The 12,595-nt window shown below is 40.3% G+C and overlaps 1 protein-coding gene across 1 annotated transcript; it reads left to right on the top strand.

Annotated features, from left to right (window-relative positions):
* Positions 1-4,057: 4,057 nt before the first annotated feature.
* On the top strand, positions 4,058-8,461 carry LOC131270406 (helicase POLQ-like). Its single transcript, XM_058272419.1, has 5 exons — positions 4,058-4,409; positions 4,494-7,105; positions 7,736-8,119; positions 8,182-8,316; positions 8,390-8,461. Exons 1-5 carry the CDS (start codon positions 4,058-4,060, stop codon positions 8,459-8,461), a joined length of 3,555 nt encoding a protein of 1,184 aa, XP_058128402.1.
* The last annotated feature ends 4,134 nt before the right edge of the window (positions 8,462-12,595 follow it).

The following is a 12,595-nucleotide window of genomic DNA, read 5'->3' as shown; positions in this document are numbered from 1 at the left end:
AGACTGAAAATATACTTTGGAGTCACTTGAAAATCACTCAAAATACTTGAAAAGCTCAAAAATGTCCTTTGGAGATGCTTGAAAAGCTCCCCAAGTACTTGGAAAGACTGAAAATGTTCTTTGGCGAGGCTTGAAAACCACTTCCAAATACTTGGAATAACTGAAAATGTACTTTAAAGATGCTTGAAAATCACCCCGAAATACTTGGAAAGACCGAAAATGTACTTTAAAGATGCTTGAAAATCACTCCGAAATACTTGGAAAGACCGAAAATGTACTTTGGAGATGCTTGAAAATCACTCCCAAATACTTGGAAAGACCGAAAATATACTTTGGAAGTGCTTGAAAATCACTCCCAAATACTTGGAAAGCCCGAAAATGTACTTTGGAGATGCTTGAAAATCACTCCGAAATACTTGGAAAGCCCGAAAATGTACTTTGGAGATGCTTGAAAATCACTCCGAAATACTTGGAAAGACCGAAAATGCTCGTTGGAAACGTTCAAAATGACCAAAGAAGCTAGGCGAAATGCTTAGAGGAATGCCTAGCTCGATAGCTCAATTCGGGCCGAAATAACGTAAATGCTCTTTTTCTGAAAAAACCTCCATCTTTAAACGTGAATAGCTCGAAAACTAGAAGAGATAAAAGGACGCCGTTTTCAGCAAAAGAAAGGAAATTTGACGTAGGACCGTCAACATGGGGGTCAAATTTAACGTAGGACGAAAGACAAAAAAGTTACAAGCGTTCAAAGATAGGCAATTTTTGAGGTTTTTTTTCAAAACAAAATTGCTGATTTCAAGTATAAACTTCCAAGTTAAGCACAAAAATTTGCATGCTGGATGATAATCTACATGGTTTAGTTTAAATATCTATCAAATAGCATAAAAATACCCCTTAAGTCCTTAAAAAGACCGAAAATGTACTTTGGAGATGCTTGAAAATCTTTTCCAAGTAATTGGAAAGACCGAAAATGTACTATGGAGATGCTTAAAAATCGCTTAGAAGTACTTGAAAAGACTGAAAATATACTTTGGAGTCACTTGAAAATCACTCAAAATACTTGAAAAGCTCAAAAATGTCCTTTGGAGATGCTTGAAAAGCTCCCCAAGTACTTGGAAAGACTGAAAATGTTCTTTGGCGAGGCTTGAAAATCACTTCCAACTACTTGGAATAACTGAAAATGTACTTTAAAGATGCTTGAAAATCACCCCGAAATACTAGGAAAGACCGAAAATGTACTTTAAAGATGCTTGAAAATCACTCCGAAATACTTGGAAAGACCGAAAATGTACTTTGGAGATGCTTGAAAATCACTCCCAAATACTTGGAAAGCCCGAAAATGTACTTTGGAGATGCTTGAAAATCACTCCGAAATACTTGGAAAGCCCGAAAATGTACTTTGGAGATGCTTGAAAATCACTCCGAAATACTTGGAAAGACCGAAAATGCTCGTTGGAAACGTTCAAAATGACCAAAGAAGCTAGGCGAAATGCTTAGAGGAATGCCTAGCTCGATAGCTCAATTTGGACCGAAACAACGAAAATGCTCTTTTTCTGAAAAAACCTCCAAATTTAAACGTGAATAGCTCGAAAACTAGAAGAGATAAAAGGACGCCGTTTTCAGCAAAAGAAAGGAAATTTGACGTAGAACCATCAACATGGGGGTCAGATTTAACGTAGGACGAAAGACAAAAAAGTTATGAGCGTTCAAACTTGGGCAATTTTTGACGATTTTTCAAAGCAAAATTGCGAGTTTCTAGTATTTTCTTCCAAACTTAGTACTTAAATAAAAAGCTGTGTATATATTTACATGTAAAACATTGAAAAATCTAGCAAAAAGCTCAAAAATCGATCCCAAGTACTTAGAAATACCAAAAATGTAATTTGGAGATGCTTGAAAATCGCTCTCAAGTACTTGGAAAGACCGATAATGTACCTTGGAGATGCTTGAAAATCACTCCCAAGTACTTGAAAAGAAGGATAAGGTACCTTGGAGATGCTTTAAAGTCACTCCCAAGTACTTGGAAAGATGCTTTAAAAACACTCCCAAGTACTTGGAAAGACCGATAATGTACCTTGCAGATGCTTGAAAATCACTCCCAAGTACTTGGAAAGAACGATAATGTACCTTGGAAACGCTTGAAAATCACTCCCAAGTTCTTGGAAAGATCGAAAATGTACCTTTAAGATGCTTGAAAGTCACTCCCAAGTACTTGGAAAGATCGATAATGTACCTTGGAAATGCTTGAAAATCACTCCCAAGTACTTGGAAAGACGGATAATGTACCTTGGAGATGCTTGAAAATCACTCCCAAGTACTTGGAAAGATCGAAAATGTACCTTGGAGATGCTTGAAAGTCACTCCCAAGTACTTGGAAAGATCGATAATATACCTTGAAAATGCTTGAAAATCATTCCCAAGTACTTGGAAAGATCGATAATGTACCTTGGAAATGCTTGCAAATCACTCCCAAGTACTTGGAAACACTGAAAGCGCTCGTTGGAAACGTTCAAAAAGACCAACGAAGCTAGGCGAAATGCTTAGAGGAATGCCTAGCTCAATAGCTCAATTCGGACCGAAACAACGAAAATGCTCTTTTTCTGAAAAAACTTCATTGAAACCACCTTCATACGTTGTTGAAATAATGGTTCGTTTTTGCTACAAAAGACTTTTTTTAATCTTCATCTGACCATATCGAAATTAAATAAGTTTTCTCGGTCTTCAATTTACCATTCCATAAATATATAATAATGCGAGATCGGTTGCAAACAACACAACTTATTCCCGGATTTGCTTATTTGACAATATACAGCTCACCGGAATCACCTTCGGTAAAGTTTACCCGTAGAAATGTGTTCTTTAAATATACATCTTCATTCTATTTGTTTGTCGTCAGTGCTCAAACTCGAGATAAATATGTTTTAATTTTTCAAAAACAAAGTACTATTTCAAGCATGAAAACATTAAATTAAATTATTGTTTTTATTGAGCTATGACCACCTACTTGAAGAACTGAACCCGCATTTTGTAAACATGGTTTCATTGAAACCACCTTCATACGTTGTTGAAATAATGGTTCGTTTTTGCTACAAAAGACTTTTTTTAATCTTCATCTGACCATATCGAAATTAAATAAGTTTTCTCGGTCTTCAATTTACCATTCCAAAAATATATAATAATGCGAGATCGGTTGCAAACAACACAACTTATTCCCGTATTGGCTTATTTGACAATATACAGCTCACCGGAATCACCTTCGGTAAAGTTTACCCGCAAAAATGTGTTCTTGAATTATAAATCTTCATCCTATTTGCTTGTCGTCAGTGTTCGGACTTGAGATAATTATGTTTTAATTTTTCAAAAACAAAGTACTATTTCTAGCATTAAAACATGAAATTAAATTATTTTTTTTATTCATCTACGACCACCTACTTGAAGAACTGAACCCGCATTTTGTAAACATGCTGACGAAGAAGACAATTGCCAAAGAGGACACTTCATACGGTAATTAATTTTGTATTTGTTTCTGCGCTTAAAACATATTTTTAATCAGCATCTGACCAAATCGAAATTAAATTTATCTTCTTCATCTCTATTTGACCTATCCAAAAATATATCATCATACGGGACTGGTTGCGAAAAACTCGACATATTCCCGGTTTTGTTTATTTGACGATATAAGCGGCTTTGACCGGGAAGACCTTCAATGAAGTGTATCGGTAGAAATGTTTTCTTTCAGCTTTCATGTTCGTTCGCAAAATGATTAACGCAACAACCCGAAATAATTGTGCTTGCATATAATTTCCGTTCAATCCAAATTTATTATTATCCCCAAAAAGAAATCACACGCATTGTCAATGCGACACATCCGATTCATGATTGTCAAATAAACACAGAGCACACCCCTTCCTCTTCACTCGTTGGGGAACTGTAATTTTGTCAATTTCCTAAGCAGGTGCAAATTGTTATGACGTCATTAAAATTCAGTGAAAAATAAATACAACATCGTTTTGATTAAAGCTTCACATTACTTTAAATTAAAAGCAGTACGCCAGCCATGTCAGGAAATCGAAGTTCCCGCGGTCGCCAGAAGTTTCCCACAACGGCGAAGAAATGCTTGATTTCACCGAATCAACGTTCGGCAGCCAGGGGCGTAGCTCCAGCAGCGCCGGCAGCAAACCCGGTTGATTTCCGAGCACCGGTCACAGCATGTACCAGCAAACCCAAAGATGACTTAAGTACGAAACTTTTGGAGCTAGATAACACGTTGCTGAACGCGGTCGATTTGGCCAGCATCGAGAAAAAAGTCAAGCGTTCGATGCCGCGTACCTCATGGGGCGGAAATATGACACGCGCCGCAGCCGATCAACCGATCACGCCGTTTCGAAAACGTTCCAAATCAGTTGGAGGTAGGTGAACGCTTTATACGAGTGACAATAACGTATAATTTAAGATACTTTTTACTTTATTTCAAAACTGTTTTCCTGTAACAGCCATTGAAAGAAGGCTTATGGCAAGTCCTCCGAAACTGCAAAAATCAGCTGTAAGTAGTCGAAAGATTTATGTGCTTAAAATGAACATGGACGGTAGCGAGGTGCGCGACGGAGGGAGGGACAGTGGCTGTAATGAAAATCTTACATCAAATCGGTCAAACGTTGCAAACGAGGAAACTCCTCCGGTTCGTCCTCTGTGGTCTGGGGTGGAAAATGACGATGCTGAAATGCTACCATGTGGACAGGTACCGATCGCCAGCCACGATCAACTTGACACGGACGAAATAATCAAGGCTAAACTGAAACGGATCGGGTCCACCAAACCAGTAACGCACGTCGGTGATATGCTGCGAGAGAGTAACGGGTTCGAGGTGTACACAAACCAGGACATCTGTTCGCAGTACATGCGGCAAGACGAGTCCCTCGCTGATGAGGGGGTGGAGCGAATCGTCGCGATCGGTGCATCACAAATAGGTCATCCGGAGCGTCCGTCACATTTCCAGCAGGTAGCCGCTGAAGCTGAACGTACCTTTGAGCTGCAGAAGGTGAGCGAAGCGTTGCGGATTTTTGAAATCTGTGACCGTACGCTGCACGACATGACCAACATTGAGCCGATGGCGAATGCGATAGGCGAGGGAAGCTCGCGAATGAGGACCAGCAACTCGACCATAGCGGCCATCAATCGTGATGAGCGAATTTCAGATCAGACTACAAAGCCAAAGATCACCGTACCCCACGTATCGTCGCTTTTCCTCGAGAAGGGTCCGTTCTTTGGGCTACCGAACAACGTTCGGCGAATGCTGCGAGACTTTCGTGGTATTGGCGAGCTGTACGATTGGCAGCAGGAGTGTCTGGACTTGCCGGCGATCGACGAGAGACGTAATTTGATCTACGCACTGCCAACGAGCGGTGGAAAGACACTGGTGGCGGAGATTCTTATGCTACGGGAGATTATTTGCCGCCTGCGGAACGTCATGTTCGTCGTGCCGTACGTTTCATCCGCTCAGGAGAAGCTGATCGCGCTCACTCCGTTCTCGATCGAGCTGCAGTTTTTATTGGAGGAGTACACCGGTGGTAGGGGACAATGTCCGCCGCTCAAACGGCACAGAAAAAACACGATCTTTGTTTGTACGATCGAAAAATCGCTCATCCTCATGAACTCTCTCATCGAGGTGGGTCGCGCGGACGAGATCGGGCTGATCGTGATCGACGAACTGCATATGATTGGAGAGCAGCGACACGGGGGCACTCTGGAGATGTTGATCACCAAGGTGCAGTCGCTACGAGCCGGAATTCAGATCGTAGGAATGAGTGCTTCTATCGGAAACTTGGGTGAATTGGCCTGTTTCATGCTAGCCGACGTTTACTGTCGCGAAAATCGGCCGGTGGAGTTGAAGGAATACATCAAGTGGGGGGAAGATCTGTTCGAGGTTCGCAGCCAAGCCGAACGCATATTTGATGTGTTAGGAGAAAAGCGAAAGTTAGAGTTTAACTACGGTGAGGAACTGCGGCGGATCGACGTGGACCATGTGATTGGTCTGATCATGGAAGTAATCCCCAAGGGTTCGTGTTTGGTGTTTTGTCCTACCAGAAACAGGTGTGAAAGTTTGTGCGCCATGCTAGCGGCCAACTTGCCGGATTCATTTGCCCAGCACCGGGCAGAGGAAAAAGCGCAGATTATAAAGTCTCTCCAGGATGACGGGTCCGTTGCACCAATCCTTCCGCATTCGTTTCGTGTCGGGGTCGCGTACCATCACGGTAGGTTAACGCAGGACGAGCGTCGTATGATCGAGGATGCATTCCGGGCCGGCATCCTTTCGGTGATCGTGTGCACTTCCACTCTGGCCGCCAGTGTGAATCTTTCGGCGAAACGTGTAATAATCTGCTCTCCTTACATTGGGAGCGATTTTTTTACGCTAAGTCGCTACAAACAAATGGTTGGCCGGGCAGGGCGTGCGGGTAAACGCGACACCGGCGATTCCATACTTATTTCCGCCATGCTCGATATTCCGCAAATTTGCGAGATGTTCTGCTCACCACTGGACTTCGCCGAGTCGGCGCTCTTGGAAGACGAAGGAGCCTGCTTGAAATCGCTCGTACTCGGCTCGATCGGACTCGGTCTTTGTAAGACACGGAATGCGCTTCAAGCGATGGTTGGAAGCACACTGCTAGCGCAGCAAGCGAAGCGACGCGAAATCGATCTCGAGGCCATCACCGATGAAACGATCGTGCAGCTGTATCAGGGCAATGCGATAAAGGCAACGCACGATAGCTGTCTGCGCAATCCCACGAACATGGTTGTACAAATCAGTGCCGCAGATGGACGATCGGAGGAAGCGGTAGGACAGGCGTTCGTTCGAGTACACAAGACACCTTCCCGTCCGGGTAAGGTTTTCAAAACGATCGATCGAACGAGCCCGCTGGAAGTGATCAACCTTGGCAAGGCGGCCATCCGAGCCGGGTTCGACATAGAGCGAGCGGTCCGGTTCTACAACGAGATGCAGGAACTAGGCAAACGACTGTGTGTGCTCGATGAGTTTGATCTGCTTTTCCTCATTCTGCTGGAGGACGGATTGGAAGTATATTTCAAAATTGAGGATTTGATCATTCTGGTAAGTACCCCTTTTTTAACGATAGCAAGTATTGTTTCTTAAACGTTAAGTGTTAAACACCGCAAGTTGAACCACAAACAACCGTGAAATATATTTGTATCCTATTTGTATTATTTGTATGTATTTGTTATCTGAAACTTATCTTTTTCATAGCTCCATAGAGCGAACCACGCTAAAGCATTCGTTTGAAAAGCACTCAAATACCATTTGTTTTGTTCTTGTATCGTTTTTTCAAAATCGAGTAGTGATGGATGAAGTAATTTTTGATGAAATTTTAGAAATGCTTTTTCTAAGAGCGAATCATGGAAGACTGCCTTCTAGTTTGTTCTTGTCTTTTCTAGGTCTTCCTCAACATATTTTTTTTAAAATAACTATAAAAAAATCTTTAGCTTGAAGTTTGAGCTTAAAGTTGCTATAATTTCATCAAATCCGACTTTCACGTAGCTTTGCAAGAAAAATTGTAAACGTTGAAGTATAGTGGTTGGACATCAAAAGAATCAACGAGTTTTCAAGTATAGAGGCAATCGTAAAAATGGGTTAGTGCGGTGATAAGGATGTGCCCTTGATATTAAGCATTAAAAAGAGGTTCAATTCAAAAAGATTATTAACTGACTGCAATACTTTTTTCAGACCAGTAAACTCTCGGATGCACTGCGGAAAATCGCCGCAAGGTACAACATCAGTCAAGTGGTTATAGAGAAAATTCTAAAGCGCCGCACTGTACCCGACGAGACAATGTTCCTAATGCAGCGTTTCTTCCGTGTGCTAATCGTACACGACCTTTGGAGCCAAACGGATCTCCAGGAAGTTGCCCTCAAGTACCGCGTGAGCGCGGGGGCGATTCAGACGCTAATGACCGCCGCCGCTGGGACAGCGCACAGTTTGCTGCGGATGTGCGAGGAAATCCCGGAACTGTGGGTGTTCCAGCACCTACTGACGGGCATGACCAAACGATTGACGCACTACTGTAAGCTCGAGCTGATGCCACTGATGGAGCTGCCATCGATGAAGCTGGTAAGTTGCGATCTCGCGGCATTCGCGTGTGGCAAAATTATAATCGTTGTTTTTTTTTTCAGGGCCGTGCCAAACAGTTGTACCGGGCGGGGTACACGACGCTCGGCTCCTTAGCCCGTGCCAAATCGAAGGAGCTGGTAGAAACCATCGAATACATGAACTACAGGACGGCGAACCAATTGATACTGAGCGCGAAGGTAATGCATGCATGCAGTTGAGGCTGATTCCACATTTTTCCATTACTACATTACAACTTGTTGTTACTTTTAGGCGAAACTTATGGAACAAGTTGATGTCCTACGCGAACAGGCCGAAGAGTATCTCTCGCAGATGAATCGTTGAACTTGTTTTGCTGATCATTGTGGTGGTAAGGAATACCATATAGCCACTCACCAACTCGCATCAGTTAGCTGTAAGAAGATAAAATGGACATAACGAAGGCTGAACTTATTACTTATTGCCAAAACGGAAGCAAACGAGATCTCTTGTTGTTGAATTAAGTGTGTTGCTTCATGTTTTCTTGAGATGAATTAACTATTTTTTACTAGAAAGACTTTTTCTTTGCATTTTCTGGTCAAAAATTTCGATTTGATGTTTTCTCAATTCTATCAAATAAAAGAATGTAAAGTCAGAACGAGGCAGTTGATTTTTTTCGGTATATTTTTTAATTTTTTGGTCGAAATTCAACGTACATTTCCTTATCGCATGACGTTCTGAAATAAATGTGTGCCAGTTGCAATTGAACCGATATAATGGTAGTTTTCTCGAACATAAACTCCATCAGCATATTGTAGAAGATCATTTTAACCTCCATGAGGACGCAGCGGTTTTCAATACGAATACTGGGTCGGATTCAAAAGGATGAAACGTGCAAGGGTAAATTTTATCGTAATTTTGCGGACTGAACCGATCTGGATCGAACTTTGCGGGGTTGAAGTAGCACTGTGGGTGGTGGTGGAGGCTTGCGATTTGAAAAATACACAACTGTGTCCTTTTCAATGGTGAGTTTTAGACATTTTCTAACGTCCACCACGTTGTCCTATGCGCACGCGAGCCAGCAGTATTTTTGCTAACAAAGATGTTAATGTTTTGGGTTAGTTTTCCAAAAAAAATTCAAAAAAAAAGCAGCTTAAACATTAGACCCAAATTTAAGATACTAGCATTTTGTTGGAAAAAATCCTCAAACGGAAGAATTTAGGTAAGAAAAAAAAGGTGCAGTCAAGGTGAGTAACAAAAATGGTTCGCAGGTATGTATTTCTGCATGATTCATGGCAACGGGTATAAACGAAAAATATTTTAATTGGAATATTGGCGGTCAGGTATAAAGTTAAACGTAGAGGACGACCGGTTTTCGACATGTTTCCAGAGATTCGGGTACGTTTGAGACCCATCAGTACGCGTGGCGTGCTTTAGTAAAGATGTTTCAAAATAATCATCAATCCTTTATTCTTTTTTTAAAGAACTGCTTTATTATTAGGCACGAAATAAATCATATCCGATACGTATTTGCGTCTTTCTTTAGATAATTCCGAAGTATAACGTTAAAACACGCAACTTTCATTTTATGGAAGCATTATGCAAAGACTACAGGAAGTCGGTCATATGACTGAATGACCAATCTTTGAATGCACATTCAACTTTCAACGGAAAATATGAGCAGACCAATAAGAAATAGCGTCTTCTCGTAGAATTTTAATAAGATTGCCGTACAAAAACGCAACTATAATTATTCGGAAGAATTTTGGTAAGATGGCAAGAAGTTGGTCATATGGCTAAATGACCTTTCTTTAAAAGCATATTTATACCATCACACTTCTTTTAACGGGAAATACAAGCAGACCAATGAGAAAAATCGGCTTCCTATTCAATAAGTTTGCCGGAAAAATATGCAATTATAATTGATGGAAGCATTACGGTCAAAACACTGGAGGGAGATAGCATTCCGTGGTGGTTGTTGTCACTCGTATAAATCGTTCACCTACCTCCAACTGATTTGGAACGTTTTCGAAACGGTGTGATCGGTTGATCGGCTGCGCCGCCCCATGAGGTACGCGGCTTCGAACCTTTGACTTTTTTCTCGATGCTGGCCAAATCGACCGCGTTCAGCAACGTGTTATCTAGCTCCAAAAGTTTCGTACTTAAGTCATCTTTAGGTTTGCTGGTACAAGCTGTGACCGGTGCTCGGAAATCAACCGGGTTTGCTGCCGGCGCTGCTGGTGCTACGCCCCTGGCTGCCGAACGCTGATTCGGTGAAATCAAGCATTTCCTCGCCGTTGTGGGAAGCTTCTGTCGACCGCGGGAACTTCGATTTCCCGACATGGCTGGCAATCTGTTTTTTATGTAAAGTAATGAGAAGCTTTAATCAAAACAAAGTTGCATTTATTTTTCACTGTATTTTAATGTCGTCATAACAATCTGCACCTGCTTAGGAAAATGACAAACTTACAATTCCCCAACGAGTGAAGAGGAAGAGGTGTGCTCTGATTTTATTTGACAATCATAAATCGGATGTGTCGCATTGACAATGCGTGTGATTTCTTTTTGGGGATAATAATAAATTCAGATTGAACGGAAATTATATGCAAACACAGTTATTTCGGGTTGTCGCGTTATTCATTTTGCTAACGAACATGAAAGCTGAAAGAAAACATTTCTACCGATACACTTCATTGAAGGTCTTCCCGGTCGAAGCCGCTTATATCGTCAAATAAACAAAACCGGGAATAAATCGAGTTTTTCGCAACCGGTCCCGTATGATGATATATTTTTGGAAAGGTAAAATGGAGACGAAGAAGATTTATTTAATTTCGATTTGGTCAGATGCTGATTAAAAAAAAGTCTTTTAGCGCAGAAACAAATACAAAATTAATAACCGTATGAAGTTTACTCTTCGGCAATTGTCTTCTGTGTCAGCATGTTTACAAAATGCGGGTTCAGTTCTTCCAGTAGGTGGTCGTAGATTAATAAAAAAAAATAATTTTTTTTTCATGTTTTAATGCTTGAAATAGTACTTAGTTTTTGAAAAATTAAAACATAATTATCTCAAGTCCGAGCACTGACGACAAGCAAATAGGATAAAGATGTATAATTAAAGAACACATTTCTACGGGTAAACTTTACCGAAGGTGATTCCGGTGAGCTGTATATTGTCTAATAAGCAAATCCGGGAATAAGTTGTGTTGTTTGCAACCGATCTCGCATAATTATATATTTTTGGAATGGTAAATTGCGGACCAAGAAAACTTATTTCATTTCGATATGGTCAGATGAAGATTAAAAAAAGTCTTTTGTAGCAGAAACGAACCATTATTTCAACAACGTATGGAGGTGGTTTCAATGAAAGCATGTTTACAAAATGCGGGTTCAGTTCTTCAAGTAGGAGGTCGAATATCAATAAAAAAATGATTTTATTTTATGTTTTCATGCTTGAAATAGTACTTTGTTTTTGAAAAATTAAAACATGTTTATCTCGATTTTGAGCAATGACGACAAACAAATAGAATGAAGATGTATAATTAAAGAACACATTTCTACGGGTAAACTTTACCGAAGGTGATTCCGGTGGGCTGTATTTTGTCAAATAAGCGAATCCGGGAATAAGTTGTGTTGTTTGCAACCGATCTCGCATTGTTATATATTTTTGGAATGGTAAATTGCGGACCAAGAAAACTTTTTTTATTTCGATATGTTCGGATGCAGGTTAAAAAAAGTATTTTGTAGCAGAAACGAACCATTATTTCAACAACGTATGAAGGTGGTTTCAATGAAACCATGTTTACAAAATACGTGTTCAGTTCTTCAAGTAGGTCTTCGATGAGCAACGAATAAAATAATTTCATTTCTTGTTTTTTTGAATTTTGAAATTTTATAATTGAAAAATTATAAATTTGTTATCATAAGACGTATTTCGAAGAAAGCAGGAGAAAGATGAATGTTGAAAGAACATATTTTTAAGATTGCGGTTCATCGTAGGTGCACCATGGTACTGGTCATCACTGCTGATATCGGAAAAACCACAAAACCGGAAATAAGTCTGGTTGTAAGAACCCGATCTCGTATTATTATATATTTTTGGAATGGTATTTTAGAGACCAAAAGCTTCATTTTTATTATATATGCGCAGATGTAAATAAAACAAAAATCTGTTACAGCAGAAACAAATAATTATACCGTATGAAGTTGACTTTTTGACAATTGTCTTCCATTTCGTCGTGTTTACAAATTGTGGGTTCAGTTCTCCAACGAAAATAATGAAATCCAACGAACAAATTTTAAATTATTCTTGTTTTGAAATAAGTTGCTCACTCTGGCCGTTATTTTTAATTTAATGATGATTCTTCCACATGACCGCAACAATACTGGAACATTTACGCTGAAAGAAACAACGTTTTCTTGATTTCGTTTGTGAGCTATTGAAAAATTAATAACTCCTTTTCGTTCAACTGACATTTCGGGAAGCAGGACAGAGAATCGACT

The sequence above is a fragment of the Anopheles coustani genome, assembly GCF_943734705.1.
Source record: "Anopheles coustani chromosome X unlocalized genomic scaffold, idAnoCousDA_361_x.2 X_unloc_28, whole genome shotgun sequence".
NCBI lineage: Eukaryota > Metazoa > Arthropoda > Insecta > Diptera > Culicidae > Anopheles > Anopheles coustani.
This window is presented reverse-complemented; position numbering and strand designations above follow the sequence as displayed.